This window comes from Neoarius graeffei, chromosome 26 (genome assembly GCF_027579695.1).
Source record: "Neoarius graeffei isolate fNeoGra1 chromosome 26, fNeoGra1.pri, whole genome shotgun sequence".
Lineage (NCBI taxonomy): Eukaryota > Metazoa > Chordata > Actinopteri > Siluriformes > Ariidae > Neoarius > Neoarius graeffei.
The window spans coordinates 12845448-12861542 of NC_083594.1; the positions used below are offsets into that span (position 1 = coordinate 12845448).

Sequence of the window (16095 nt, forward strand, 5' to 3'; positions counted from 1 at the left end):
AATAACAGCAATACACTAAAGGGCCCAAGGCATAAAGAACACACTTAACCTTCATCCTACCAGCCAATTTTACATACACAAACTACCCGGCGGGGTCCGTATGGACCCCAGGAGGGAATACCTTGAAATCAATGCAGTAAGAACCAATTCAATGCAGCAAACAGACATAACTTTATTGAAGAACAAAATCCACTATGGCTGAATATCAATGATGTATTATAAATGCAATAATATTGCAATAACTAGCATCTCATCTCATTATCTGTAGCTGCTTTATCCTTCTACAGGGTCGCAGGCAAGCTGGAGCCTATCCCAGCTGACTACGGGCGAAAGGCGGGGTACACCCCGGACAAGTCGCCAGGTCATCACAGGGCTGACACATAGACACAGACAACCATTCACACTCACATTCACACCTACGGTCAATTTAGAGTCACCAGTTAACCTAACCTGCATGTCTTTGGACTGTGGGGGAAACCGGAGCACCCGGAGGAAACCCACGCAGACACGGGGAGAACATGCAAACTCCACACAGAAAGGCCCTCGCCGGCCCCGGGGCTCGAACCCAGGACCTTCTTGCTGTGAGGCGACAGCGCTAACCACTACACCACCGTGCCGCCCCGCAATAACTAGCATACATGTAGCAAATTATAGCGCCACAAAAAAAATTGGCATTATATACATGATTTTTGCAGCTCATGCAGCTGTAAAACATTCTGGATTACAACTTAGGTCTTTTCTTACAGAATTTAAAACAAAAAAGTAATTGTAAAATAATTTAGGGCTTTTGTTTTGCAGTCTGTGCTTATTGCAGCAGTGGGGTCCACACGGACCCCAAGAAGGAATGCCTTGGTAGTTTCATTATGGAACATAAAAGAAATAAAAGAAGTTAACTTTCAGTGTGCTATTCAATTATAAAATGAAAGACAGATAAACTTTACTCTGGGGTCCGGTTGGACCCCAGAAACAAATTAATTATACCTTCACAATGCAAAAAGCTGATCTTCCGGTGCTTTAGTGTTTTAATTAAGACATAAATTCCGACAAATTCATAAAACGGTGAGGCAGTATGTCACATATTTTTAAAATGGCAAACAAACATATAGGTGCGGGGTCCAGATGGACCCCACTTGGTAGGATGAAGGTTAATGCTCAATTAAAAAAAAAAAAACCTACATTCTCAGTTACTGATAACCACGTAACATGACCAACACTTTCCTTGTTTTCTCAAAAGATATGTTATCTTTGTTTAGGAAAGTAATCCCCCCCCGCCCCCCCTTTTCTCATCTGTGTCCTCGGTTGCGTTGGCAATTTGACCCGATCAGATACTAATTGCAAGCAAAAACATAAGAATTTCATCTTGTTTTACACAAAACCATCTGACTTCTTGAAATGTTCTTGCTATTCAAAGAAAATCCTGATTTAAAAAAAAAAAAAGCTGGGATCAAAAAAATGTGTCCCTGTTAATTAGCTGTAGGCTCAAACGAACCTCTGAATAATGTAGGAGTGTTCACAGAAATGTTCCTCTTTCTGGTGCCATGGCAACGGCTAAATATTTAAAGATGAACTAATGTGAGCCAGGTAAGGTCATTAGTCTCTTAAATCCTAACAGCCTTATCTTTGAGAACTGAGGAGTGTTTCTATGCGTTAGGAATTTCAATTTGTCTCATGTTGATCAATGGCGGACTCAGGGGTGGGCAGTGAGGGTGACTCACACCCCCCTTCATATCCCCGTGGTTGGAAAAAGTGTATTTTCTAGAGTGGTGAAACCCAGAGGAAGTAAGTACCCCACTGGCTGCCCTTCACATGACGGGGGGAAATGATTGAATGCCCTCTAGGGTGCCCCTTATGTAATAAATTATGATGTGCTCTCTAGGGCATGAAAATTCAATACCGTGTCTTAATAAGTGCCCTTCTAGTGAAGAAAACGTGATGCTGTTCCCTTAAACTTGATGTCCCCAATGGCTGCCCTTCCAGTGGAAAAGAGTGCCGTTATATCAACCCTACATGACAACGTCCCAGAAAGTGCCCTTTCCACTAAAGAAAATGGACTGCAGTGCTGTATAGGGTACTCTAATGGTTAGAGAAGCAGCTTTGGAGCCAAAAGGTTGCCAGTTCGATTCCCTGGACCAGCAGGAATGGCTGAAGTGCCCTTGAGCAAGGCACCTCACCCCCAACTGCTCCCAAGGCTGCTCTGGGTGTGTTGTATGTCGCTTTGGATAAAAGCGTCTGCTAAATGCCTGTAATGTAAAGGGTGTTCCAGTAGAGGAAATGTGGTGTGGTACCTCACAATGGGACAAACTTGAGGTTCCCTACAGGTGCCTTTATGATTTGGGGGCGACTCATGAAGTGCCCTTACAATGGAGAGAGAAAAACTTCCTAGCGAAGAAAATGAGATGCAGTGCCCTACAGTCTCCCTTACAAAGTACCCTCTAGGGCTGGTTTACGAAATAAACATTTTAAAAGTTTATAGCTCCCTGTGTGGTTCATCTTAGAGATAAAGCTATTTCATCATCCATGATGAGTCATAGATTTTTGCACACTAGGGCCCCATGTCGTGCAATCAGTGCCCTTTTTTTCCCCTTTGTCCTTGCCCTTCAAACAGAATGAGTCCACCAGAATAAGTGTTTGCAGTCCATCATAAATCCATCTTAAATTTTTATGATTAAATTAATGCATGCTGCATAAATCTCATCTCATTATCTCTAGCCGCTTTATCCTGTTCTACAGGGTCGCAGGCAAGCTGGAGCCTATCCCAGCTGACTACGGGCGAAAGGCGGGGTACACCCTGGACAAGTCGCCAGGTCATCACAGGGCTGACACATAGACACAGACAACCATTCACACTCACATTCACACCTACGGTCAATTTAGAGTCACCAGTTAACCTAACCTGCATGTCTTTGGACTGTGGGGGAAACCGGAGCACCCGGAGGAAACCCACGCGGACACAGGGAGAACATGCAAACTCCGCACAGAAAGGCCCTCGCCGGCCACGGGGCTCGAACCCGGACCTTCTTGCTGTGAGGCGACAGCGCTAACCACTACACCACTGTGCCGCCCGTGCTGCATAAATACTTTGGAAATTAAAAAACAATTATGAAGAGCTAGTATATCATGAGTGCAATCTATTTACTGCTGTAAGGAGAAAAACTCTTGGGCACGTGTGTTAGCGAAAAATAATCGACGACAGTGCTGCTGATGCAGTCTCACGCAAAGTGCCGTGTACCAACCTGAATTTGATTCTTTTCCAATAACAGCATGTGCACAGTGTTTTATTCCAATGAGTACAATTTGAATTCATTCTTGAACAAGAAGTCATGCTTTACCACCATTTAACGTTGTGGAAACAATGTCAACAAAAGTTCATTCCTGTTCAAGTTCATTACACTCATCGGCCACTTTAATAGGAACTTGTTCTTGATTCTAAGATTCCTGTTCTTGGCTGCAGGAGCGGAACCCAATATGGTGGTGTTCTGTTGTATGCCGAGATGCTTTTCTGCTCACCATGGTTGTAAAGAGTTGCTATGAGTTACTGTAGTCTTCCTGGGAGCTCGAACTAATCTGGCCAGTTTCCTCTGAGCTGTCTTGTCAACAAGGCGTTTGTTTCCACCCGCAGAACTGTTGCTCAGTCAGCGTTTTTTGTTTTTTTGCACCATTCTGTCTGTGTGAACTCTAGAGACTGTTGTGTGTGAAAACCCCAGGAGATCAGCAGTTTCTGGAATACTCAAACCAGTCCATCTGACTCAAACCAACAGCCACAGTGAAAGTCATACTTTGAGGTCACAGTTTTCCCCATTCTATTTGAACATTGTAAGCTCTTGATTTGTATCTGCGTGATTTGATGCATTGTACTGCTGTCATGTCAAGTGATCAGCTGATTAGAGAACTGCATCAAACAGCAGGTGGATGTACAGTGGTGCTTGAAAGTTTGTGAACCCTTTAGAATTTTCTATATTTCTGCATAAATATGACCTAAAACATCATCAGATTTTCACACAATTCCTAAAAGTAGATAAAGAGAACCCAGGTAAACAAGTGAGACAAAAATATTATACTTGGTCATTTATTTATTGAGGAAAATGATCCAATATTGCATATCTGTGAGTGGCAAAAGTATGTGAACCTTTGCTTTCAGTATCTGGTGTGACCCCCTTGTGCAGCAATAACTGCAACTAAACATTTGCGGTAACTGTTGATCAGTCCTGCACACTGGCTTGGAGGAATTTTAGCCCATTCCTCCGTACAGAACAGCTTCAACTCTGGGATGTTGGTGCGTTTCCTCACATGAAGTGCTCGCTTCAGGTCCTTCCACAACATTTCCATTGGATTAAGGTCAGGACTTTGACTTGGCCATTCCAAAACATTAACTTTATTCTTCTTTAACCATTCTTTGGTAGAACGACTTGTGTGCTTAGGGTCGTTGTCTTGCTGCATGACCCACCTTCTCTTGAGATTCAGTTCATGGACAGATGTCCTGACATTTTCCTTTAGAATTCGCTGGTATAATTCAGAATTCATTGTTCCATCAATGATGGCAAGCTGTCCTGGCCCAGATGCAGCAAAACAGGCCCAAACCATGATACTACCACCGCCATGTTTCACAGATGGGATAAGGTTCTTATGCTGGAATGCAGTGTTTTCCTTTCTCCAAACATAACACTTCTCATTTAAACCAAAAACTTCTATTTTGGTCTCATCCGTCCACAAAACATTTTTCCAATAGCCTTCTGGCTCGTCCACGTGATCTTTAGCAAACTGCAGATGAGCAGCAATGTTCTTTTTGGAGAGCAGTGGCTTTCTCCTTGCAACCCTGCCATGCACACCATTGTTGTTCAGTGTTCTCCTGATGGTGGACTCATGAACATTAACATTAGCCAATGTGAGAGAGGCCTTCAGTTGCTTAGAAGTTACCCTGGGGTTCTTTGTGACCTCACCGACTATTACGCACCTTGCTCTTGGAGTGATCTTTGTTGGTCGACCACTCCTGGGGAGGGTAACAATGGTGTTGAATTTCCTCCATTTGTACACAACCTGTCTGACTGTGGATTGGTGGAGTCCAAACTCTTTAGAGATGGTTTTGTAACCTTTTCCAGCCTGATGAGCATCAACAATGCTTTTTCTGAGGTCCTCAGAAATCTCCTTCGTTCATGCCATGATACACTTCCGCAAATGTGTGTTGTGAAGATCAGACTTTGATAGATCCCTGTTCTTTAAATAAAACAGGGTGCCCACTCACACCTGATTGTCATCCCATTGATTGAAAACTCCTGACTCTAATTTCACCTTCAAATTAACTGCTAAGCCTAGAGGTTCACATACTTTTGCCACTCACATATATGTAATATTGGATCATTTTCTTCAATAAATAAATGACCAAGTATAATATTTTTGTCTCATTTGTTTAACTGGGTTCTCTTTATCTACTTTTAGGACTTGTGTGAAAATCTGATGATGTTTTAGGTCATATTTATGCAGAAATATAGAAAATTCTAAAGGGTTCACAAACTTTCAAGCACCACTGTATATACTACAGTAGAAGCTATAAACAGTTGTTCCATCACCAGCCTGTTTTTTCTCTCTCTCTTAAAGTGAATAAGACCAAAAAAAAAAAACACAGCTTGAAAGCGAAATGTTCTGAAGACTTTCACAAGGCAGAAAACAGCCACACTGGAGGCTCCGCCCATAAATGTTAATTAAACATTGTCTTCCAGAAAAAGCCACCATATCAATGATTTCTTTTTTTGGGGTTAAATAAAATGTTCTGAATCTATTTAGAATTGCACTTAGAATTTGTGGTGCACATTCACCATACAAGACCTTGTCAATGAGCTGTTTCTATGGCAACAGTAACCTATTCCATCCAGTACATTAATACAGGAAACCCTGTGATTTGTTATCGGAAAGGTGTTGATTTCATTTCCTGTCACACCAATCAGCTTCAAGAATTCAGTAGCACTGTGGTATCCTTTTGGTGGTAGATTTGAACTCAAGGTACGGGTACATTCGGACTACATAAGGAGTACTTTTCCTTTATCCTGACTTCCATCCTTTCTGATCTACAGAGTAGTGATTGGACGATTCACAAACTGATCCCTTTTGAACGACTCCCTTAAAAGAGGCGGTTAGATGAATCAATTTTGAAGCACATCCAAATGAAACATATTGATGGCATTGAATTTTGTAACTGGGAGCATTTGTGGTGCAATGGCCTAAATTCAAAGCTATCGAAAGAGTTGAATCATTGAAATAACTCACTAGCCTAGTGGACTAAGCTTTTGTTGCCCTCTTGTGGCCAGGTAAATGTTCACATCATGGTCTGGCTAGAGAAACAATTGTTTACAGGTTAAAAGTCATGTCATTTGCTGGCATGATGATGATAATAATGTTATCAGTAGTCAGACTTTATCTTAAATTAAGGATGTCGTTCTATATTGGTGAAGGTGAACGGGCTGTAAGACCGAACAAAGCTGGAATGAAAGAGGGAATGTTTGTTGTTGAAAGAGGATGTGAAGTTTGCAAACTGCTCCATGTTTAACTCTTGCACATCTGTTTGCTAATGGGCATGTTAGACTGTTAGAAAAAAAATAGGAAATAACAAGCGGTGAGCTTGCATCAGACTGCATTGTTTGTCTGGTGTGTGTGAAGTTAATTAGTGCCACAGGGAGCAATTGTGTGAAGGTCGGCCTCAGTAGGGCGAGGCCTTTGTCAACACTATTTATTCAGCTGTTGTAAAAAAAAAAATCAAAGAGAGTTGAGGAAGAGCGTCACTGACATGCAGCATGTTAAGCTGTTACAGTAACACACCTATTGGAAAATTTCCTTTCATACTTCAAGGAAGAATGTTGGCTTTTTATTAACCGAATACTCTCCTGTAGTGTTATAAGATGTGCACAACTTGAACAGCTTTGCTGAGAGCAATTTGACCTGCTGCAATCTGGTGACCTTCATCATGAAAAGCCTTTGGGAAAACCTTTGTGGCCGTGATGCAGTTAGAATCAACAGGAGGAAAAAAAACCATATGGCGCTGCTGCTCCTCTGGGCTCGTCTTCACTGCCAGGTTTTTCCCCACGAGGAATCAAAGCTCTTGTTTCTCTCGACTCCCTCAGGAGAGCAGCTCAGATCCACACAAGCAACAGAACCAGTGTTCTTCTGCCTAACTGTATACTAGTGTTTGGGAGAACAATTCTATAATAATAATAATAATAATAATAATTTTATTTGAATAGCATTATGTTTACAATGCTTTATAGCATAATATCAGATACATGCAAAAAATATATCCAATAAACTATAAAATAAACACACTTGTTTTTTATTACAAGAAATGAAAGGAAATAAACACTTCATAAAATATAATAATAATTCCTTGTATAATACTGCCTATTTACAATTTTTCTTTTATTTTTTGTTTACCTACCTTTTCAATTTAAAAAATAATAGCAAAAAGAAAATGTGTAAATTATTATTGTTTTTGTTGCTGTTAAGGTTTTATTGACTTCTCTAAATTATATCAATATTTTTGATACTTTACTATTAATACTAATTATTATAAACATGGCTTATTGTTTATACTGTGTATTCATAGATGATGATTAAACATGTTTGGGTTTTTTTTTAATCATATGCTATGCTTTATTTTAAATCAGAACGTCGGGGTCTGTTCAAGAAACTTCAATTAAGGTAACTGAATAAAACATGAACAATATATTACATGAACAACAATAATAAATAGCACTATAATAACTATGAGATAATGTAAAAAAAAAAAAAAAAGCAAAATATTCCATTCTAAAACGTATATATTTGGCGTGTACATTTCCAGGAAGAAGGCGGCACGGTGGTGTAGTGGTTAGCGCTGTCGCCTCACAGCAAGAAGGTCCGGGTTCGAGCCCCGTGGCCGGCGAGGGCCTTTCTGTGCGGAGTTTGCATGTTCTCTCCGTGTCTGCGTGGGTTTCCTCCGGGTGCTCCGGTTTCCCCCACAGTCCAAAGACATGCAGGTTAGGTTAACTGGTGACTCTAAATTGAGCGTAGGTGTGAATGTGAGTGTGAATGGTTGTCTGTGTCTATGTGTCAGCCCTGTGATGACCTGGCGACTTGTCCAGGGTGTACCCCGCCTTTCGCCCGTAGTCAGCTGGGATAGGCTCCAGCTTGCCTGCGACCCTGTAGAAGGATAAAGCGGCTAGAGATAACGAATGAATGAGATTTCCAGGAAGAAATGAATTGCATTGCGTTGTAAGTGATATAATCAGCACTTCAGGCTGGATCAAACATGTTCAAGATAACAGAAGTGACAGTGAGTGCATTTAATAAAATATATGTCCATAGAAGCATAATTTAATGCATTTTATAGGTTCATATCTAAATGTGTGGTGTAAGTGGTTAGCACGGCTCTCCTCACAGTAAGAAGATTCTGGGTTCGAGCCCAGCAGCCGGCGAAGGCCTTTCTGTGTGGAGTTTGCATGTTCTTGCCGTGTCTGCGTGGGTTTCCTCCGGGTGCTCCGGTTTCCCCCACAGTCCAAAGGCATGCAGTTAGGTTAACGTGGGGCGGCCTTGGGCTAAAGTGCCCTTGAGCAAGGTACCTGACCCCTGACTGCTCCCCGGGCGCTCTCGTGTGGCTGCCCACTGCTCTGGGTGCGTGTGTTCACTGCTTCAGATGGGTTAAATGCAGAGAGGGAATTTCACAAGTGTGTGATGAATAAAGTTGTGCTTTCTTTCTATTATTATTGTCTCGAGCAAGCTGGCACAAAAAATTTCCTTTGGGTTCAATAAAGTTTCATCTGATCCTATCTGGGCGGCACGGCGGTGTAGTGGTTAGCACGGTCGTCTCACAGCAAGAAGGTTCTGGGTTCGAACCCAGCAGCTGGCGAGGGCCTTTCTGTGTGGAGTTTGCATGTTCTCCCTATGTCTGCATGGGTTTCCTCCGGGTGCTCCGGTTTTCCCCACAATCTAAAGACATGCAGTTAAGTTAACGTGGGGCGGCCTTGGGCTGAGGAAAAGAAGAAGAAGAAACATTTATTTGTCACATGCACACTTCAAGCACAGTGAAATTCAACACACACACTCGGAGCAGTGGGCAGCCACACCAGAGCGCCCAGGGAGCAGTACCTTGCTCAAGGGCACCTCAGCCCAAGGCCGCCCCACGTCAAACTAACTGCATGTCTTTGTATTGTGGGGGAAAACGGAGCAAACCCACGCAGGCATGGGGAGAACGTGCAAACTCCACACAGAAAGGCCCTTGCTGGCCACTGGGTTCGAACCTGGAACCTTCTTGCTGTGAGGTGACCATGCTGCCTGACTGGTCCCTGGGCGCTCTAGAAGAAGAAACCTTTATTTGTCACATGTCACTCTCGTCTCTGCGAGCCTACCACACAGATTTAATACTTGTCATTTTTAGGGCATACCTAACAACATGTGTTTTCTTTCTCTCTCTCTCCCCCCCAATCTGTCCCTCTGAGTTACATGTTGGTCCTGGGATTGAGATGCTGGCCTCTTCTGCCCCTCGGACCTGCTTGGTCCATCCTGGTGCCCTGTGTCTGGTCGGAGTTTTATCGCACCGCTCCTGTGGAGGACGGCCCCATGAGGACAGTTCAGGGTTATACCTGGAGGATGCTCTGGACTCTTACAGTAATGCTTTTATGGCTGAGGACTACAGTTGTCTTGCTAACTTTAGGACTGCAGTTGTCATGAACAGTTTTGCACTCAATTTTCCATCAATGAAGAGTTTATAACATCAACGAAACTGTCCTCATGTTAAAACTGTTAATATTATAGTCAGGCTGTCTGTTGTTGCCCAAATGAGGATGGGTTCCCTTTTGAGTCTGGTTCCTCTCGAGGTTTCTTCCTCATGTCGTCTGAGGGAGTTTTTCCTTGCCACCGTCGCCACAGGCTTGCTCATTGGGGATAGATTAGGGATAAAATTAGCTCATGTTTTAAGTCGTTCAAATTCTGTAAAGCTGCTTTGCGACAATGTTTATTGTTAAAAGCGCTATACAAATGAATGAATGAATGAATGAATGAATGAATTAATTTATTTATTTTGAACATGTATAAAAATATATGTAACTATTTGTACATACAAAAGAAAGAAAACGAAAAAAGTGACAAAAAAAGAATAAATAAAATAACATGAGCTAAGACATTACAATACACCGCACATTGTTCGAAAAAGGAGTGAGAAGAAGTACAATACTTTTTTTTTATTTCCCACCCCTTTTTAACTACCCCGAAATCCAAACTACATTAATACACCTATAAAAATATATACCATATATACACTTCATGATTATCCATATAAATATATAATTACAAAAATAAATATATACTACATACCATATCCATATATATACATACACACACATATTATATATATATACACACACACACACACACACACATATATATATATATATATATATATATATATATATATATACACACACACACATATATATATATATATATATATATATATATATATATATATATATATACACACATACATATACACACATATACACATACACATCATAAATATCTCTATAAATATATAATTACAAAAAAATATATATATATACTTTATACCATATATACACTTCATAAATATCTATATAAATATATAAATATATAATTACAAAAATAAATATCTACTACATACCTATCCCTGTAAATATGAAGATATCTATCCCCATAAATAAATATATACCATATACTAAGTTAGTTCTAATATAACAATCAACCCCATTCTATTTATCCCTCATCATCCTCCATTAACATACTTCCTCTTCAATATACTTGTTTAAAATTATTTTTTTGTACCTTTTTTTAAACAGATTTATATTTGCACTTTGTTTTATTTCTGTCTCCAGTCTGTTCCATAAAGTCACCCCACGGCTCGATACACACTTGACTTGACATGCACACTTCAAGCACAGTGAAATTTATCCTCTGCATTTAACCCATCTGAAGCAGTGAACAGGCGGCACGGTGGTGTAGTGGTTAGCGCTGTCGCCTCACAGCAAGAAGGTCCTGGGTTCGAGCCCCGGGGCCGGCGAGGGCCTTTCTGTGCGGAGTTTGCATGTTCTCCCCGTGTCCGCGTGGGTTTCCTCCGGGTGCTCCGGTTTCCCCCACAGTCCAAAGACATGCAGGTTAGGTTAACTGGTGACTCTAAATTAACCGTAGGTGTGAATGTGAGTGTGAATGGTTGTCTATGTGTCAGCCCTGTGATGACCTGGCGACTTGTCCAGGGTGTACCCCGCCTTTCGGGCTCCGGATAAATGAGATGAGATGAGATGAGAAGCAGTGAACACAGGCATTTCAGTTAACCTAACTGCATGTCTTTGGACTGTGAGGGAAACCCACGCAGACAACATGCAAACTCCACACAGAAAGGCCCTCACCAGCCGCTGGGCTCGAACCCGGAACCTTCTTGCTGTGAGGCGACTGTGCTAACCACTACACCACCGTGTCGCCCACTAGTGTGGCTGCCCACTGCTCTGGGTGTGTGTGCGTGTGTTCACAAGTTCAGATGGGTTAAATGAAAAGGATGAATTTCACTAGTCTGTTCATGTGACAAATAAATTCAGGGTTGTGGGAGTATTTATGCATGCAGTAACACTGGGATACCGCTAGGGGCGCTCAGAGGCACAAACGTCCTTGCGTGACGTCACCGGACACCAATGCCATGGCCGGCGCGTGCTGAGAAAAGAGAATGCGGGAAGAGAAGCTGGGGTGGGTGGGTGTGTGTGTGTGTGTGCAGCGCGTAGGAACGCCCGAATGGTTCGTTGTGGTTTTGGGCAGCACACAGATGACCGCAGACTGATGTCTGAGCTCGGAAAGTAACCTCGAAATGGAGTGTCACGGTGGCAGAGTCGCGGAGAGAGCGCAGGCGCGCGCCGGAAACACGCTCGAGCCGCTGTCGCGCCAAGATGGCGACCCGAGATCCGACTGTGAGGAAGAAGAAGCAGCAGCGACGGCGGAATTTCGGGATGCGCCGAGAGTCAAAGCCTCAGACCCGAAACACGGTTCCTCTTTTGTGACTAACAGATTAGCCGAGGAACCGCCGCGGCTCAACTTTCAGATACCGAGGAGGAACAAAGAAAAAAGAGGTGCCTTCATTCTGCCCTTGTGTTTACGGTTCACGGGGTTTGTTTTTGTTTTGCATGCAGTTTCCTTGGGGGTTAAAAAAAAACATGGAGGCTGTTGCGTGCTGTTTTTAGTCAGCTAAATGTACAACAAGAACGGTTTGTTGACGACATTAAAACACACAAGAACGTACGTCTGAACGTACGTGACGTCACGACTAAATCTAAACAGCTAGCTAGGCTGGAATTAAGTCGCTAGGCAACCGGACACTTCACACTGTACCGCAGGTGTTCGGAGTTAACTGACCGGTTCCCATGACACACCTGGAAGATTTCACCTTCCTTCTGAGTCTTAAACAATAACAGCTCGCAGCACTGACACCAGACTGGCAGAGGAATTGCAGGCTTAAACAAGACACTGCTAAAGTTTGCACTTGTCGGCATGTGACAGTAAAAATCAAAGTTATTAGATTATTTCTACTACACTAGAAAAGACCTTTAAAATGATGCATGAACCAACTATCTGTGACAAATATTATGAATTTTTTTTTTTTTAATTTTGAAAAATCGAGGGGATTTTCAGCCCTGAATTACACGCTTTATAATACACAGGGCCAAATTACTGAATTCTGATTGGTCAGTCAAGAAGGGCTTTTTTTTCTGGCATGCTATTGGTTAGTTTGTTGCTTGGTTACGGTTAATTTTTTTAGCGAATTTTGTCAACAAAATGGCTGACTCTGCTGACTCAGCAATGCTGCGTTTCGCTATATTCGACGAAGAAATGATAAACCAATTGAAAGCTGGAAGTGAAAATGAAGAAAATACCAAAAAAAAAGTATGAATTTTTGGCTTTCCGTGTTTAAGATAAATAAACGACTCTCTAGTGGCGTATGAATGCTGTGAGTTAGACAAGGTGCTATCGCGGTTTTATGCAGAGGTGAGGAAACAAAATGGAGAAAACTACAAACCGGACTGTCTTACACTACATTCACACTGCAAGGCTTAATGCTCAATTCCGATTTTTTTTTTTGTGAAATCCGATTTTTTTGTGAGGTCGTTCACATTAACGCGACTTGTATGTGATCCTCAGTATGAACGAAAAGCGACCTAAGGCCAAGTTTACATTAGACCGTATCTGTCTCGTTTTCTTCGTGGATGCACTGTCCGTTTACATTAAAACGCCGGGAAACGGGAATCCGTCAGGGTCCACGTCTTCAATCCAGATCGTGTCTGGTCCGGTGCTGTGTAAACATTGAGAATACGCGGATACGCTGTACCGAGCTCTAGCTGGCGTCGTCATTGGACAACGTCACTGTGACATCCACCTTCCTGATTCGCTGGCGTTGGTCATGTGACGCGACTGCTGAAGAATGGCGCGGACTTCCGCCTTGTATCACCTTTCATTAAAGAGTATAAAAGTATGAAAATACTGATGCAAATACTGATGCAAATACTGCCCATTGTGTAGTTATGATTGTCTTTAGGCTTGCCATCCTTCCACTTGCAAGTGGTAAGTGACGCGCATGCCCGACATGCACTGAGATCACACACACAGCAGCTCAGTCCCAAATCACTGCTCGTGCGCTTCACTCGCGCGCTCTGTGAGCTGCGCAGGGCCGGAGTGCGCACCCTCCAGAGGGCACTTGCTGTTCAGGGCGGAGTGATTTGGAGCGCAGGATGCCTGCGGAGCCGAGCGTATCCGTGTATTGGCGTTGCTATGTGCACGCAAATCGTGTATTGGCGTTGCTGTGTGCACACTAATCGTTTTAAAAACGTTAATCTGATGATCCGCTGATACGGTCTAATGTAAACCCCACCTAAAAGTGTTCCGCATGCGCATTGCAGGATACGACGACGTCACACGCAGTGAGCATGGCCAGTGTTTACGGAAGTAACCTAAAGTTTCCTGTGTATGACAGTAGCCAGCATGGAGTACCTGGCGATGATGCAGTTGTTGTTGCGACGGAGCCAGAACATGCACAATAGCCTGATGTTAAGGAGGAGGTTGAGAAGGAAGAGGGCAAGGGTTTTGGCTCAGGTGTTCTGCGGGGTAGTGACTGCAACCTCCGTTCAAAGGAACATGTGGGTGCGGAGTCGCATTGATGTCATGCGCCATGTTGTTGTAACTTTTTTTTGAGAGACCCGCCGCTTACTTCAGTGCAGAATAGTGACGTTTGTGGCTTGTTGATGACGTGTAAGTCGGATGAATGCGACCTGGCGGTTCAGACTGAAGTCGCATATGAAAAGATTGGATAGGAATCGGAATTAGGACCACATATCCAAACGGCCTGGGTCGGATTTGAAAAAATCGGATCTGTGTCGTTCATATTGTCAATAAAAGATCGGATACAGGTCACATATGGGCGAAAAAATCAGATTTGAGTCACTTCAGCCTGCAGTGTGAACGTAGTGTCTAAGTAATGCAGGCAGCATTGGATCGGCATCTGAGACGAGAGAAATATCCGGGATCAATCCTGAAAGATGTTAAAATCCTCGTGTCGTGTCATGATGAAAGACGCTTTAGAAACCGATTCAAACGTGCAAGGTAGTCTTGCGCCCTGATTGGTTCAGAAAACGTGAATGACAAATGTTGTGAACTTGAATGGCTTCCGAAGTATGAATTTGGCCCTGTATATTATAAACAAGTAATCGTATGGTTCTTCGTAAAATTAAGGATCAATTTCACTCGTGATTTCAAAGTTTTGAAATTGCCCTCGTCTCGAAATCACTCGTGAAATTAATCCTTAATTTTACTCAGCTCCAAACGATTACCTATACAAAACAATAGAAAAACTGTGACCGGTATAAACAACTTGCACCTGTAAATGACCATAACTTGCTTAATTTTTGTCCTACTTTTTGTCCGTCCGCCGGCAGCACTTGGACACACAGTTTTCTAACGTTAGCAAAACCAATGTGCTAGTCTTTTGATTACGATGAAACTTGGCAGTAATCAAGAAAAATACTTAAGCTATCACTTCTATATGTTTAGAAAATACAACCTACTCACCATTGATGGTAGTAGAAATCGGAAGATGAGGGTCTACTTCATAAATTTTTTTTCCACTTCCCGTTGTCACATCGCGAAAATTCGAGAACCACAAGGTTACTGAGAATATTGACTACGTCACCAGTATTTGTGTACTGGGGAAATCCGCATGGGAATCAATAACATAGAAAGCAAAGACCAAAACGCGACGCATGAGTAGCTACTGCAGGCCGCTAGCGGTAGGCAGAAACAATACAAGCGCTATGCAGGTTATTGTAGCGTAACTATTATAAGACTCAATAAAAGTGAGGAATTTCAGCGAAATGTTCTGTTCGATCAAATATGAGAGTTTATTTTTTTTTGCAGTCCCGTTTCCATCAAATCCTGCGCTCTGATTGGCTCGTGAGCAGTCCGGAGTCCTATGATACGGACCCCGGTTACAGACCTTTGGCTACTCGTTCATTTACAACCATAACAACAAACATGGTAGCAATTTTTTGTCAACATTTATTTTTGCATTTTTCAATATAATAGCATTAATTTTACAGCATGGATAGCGATAAAGACAGTGTTCACAGCGAAAGCGAGTTTTATTTTTGGAAAATTCCAAGCTGACGTAGCTTGTCAAACAGGTTTTTGACAAGCTTGTAGCAGGTTTGTTCTAAATATGGTTTCCCTTCCGGGTGCTCTCATTTTCTGTTAGAATTTGGTAAAGAAAATATTATTTACCAGCTTAAGGTCGGTCCATACCATGACCTCGGCCTTGAAAATACTGACCTCGGCCCAGAGGCCTCGGTCAGTATTTTCAAGACCTCGGTCATGGTATTTCACGATATGTCTACAGAAATGAGATAAGGAAAGGTTTTGTTCCTCACCCTTGAGGTGACCAGAGGTCATGCCACACCTCTTCACCTGGGAAATTTGACTTTTGGTCATGTCTGGCCCTCTGATTTGCCTTGTTTTGAGTTTTACCTGTTGAATGTGAACGTTTCTGACCGCACTAATATCAGATAGGGATGGACA

At 42.5% G+C, this 16095-nt stretch overlaps 1 protein-coding gene across 1 annotated transcript in view; it reads left to right on the forward strand.

Moving 5' to 3' along the window:
* The first annotated feature begins 11660 nt into the window (after positions 1 to 11660).
* The window catches only part of tasora (transcription activation suppressor a), a 71220-nt gene continuing 66785 nt past the window's right edge, over positions 11661 to 16095 (forward strand). The window contains exon 1 of the mRNA XM_060910281.1: positions 11661 to 12107. Coding sequence (XP_060766264.1) covers positions 11849 to 12107 — 259 coding nt within the window. The 5' untranslated portion in view covers positions 11661 to 11848. The remainder of the gene's footprint in view (positions 12108 to 16095) is intronic.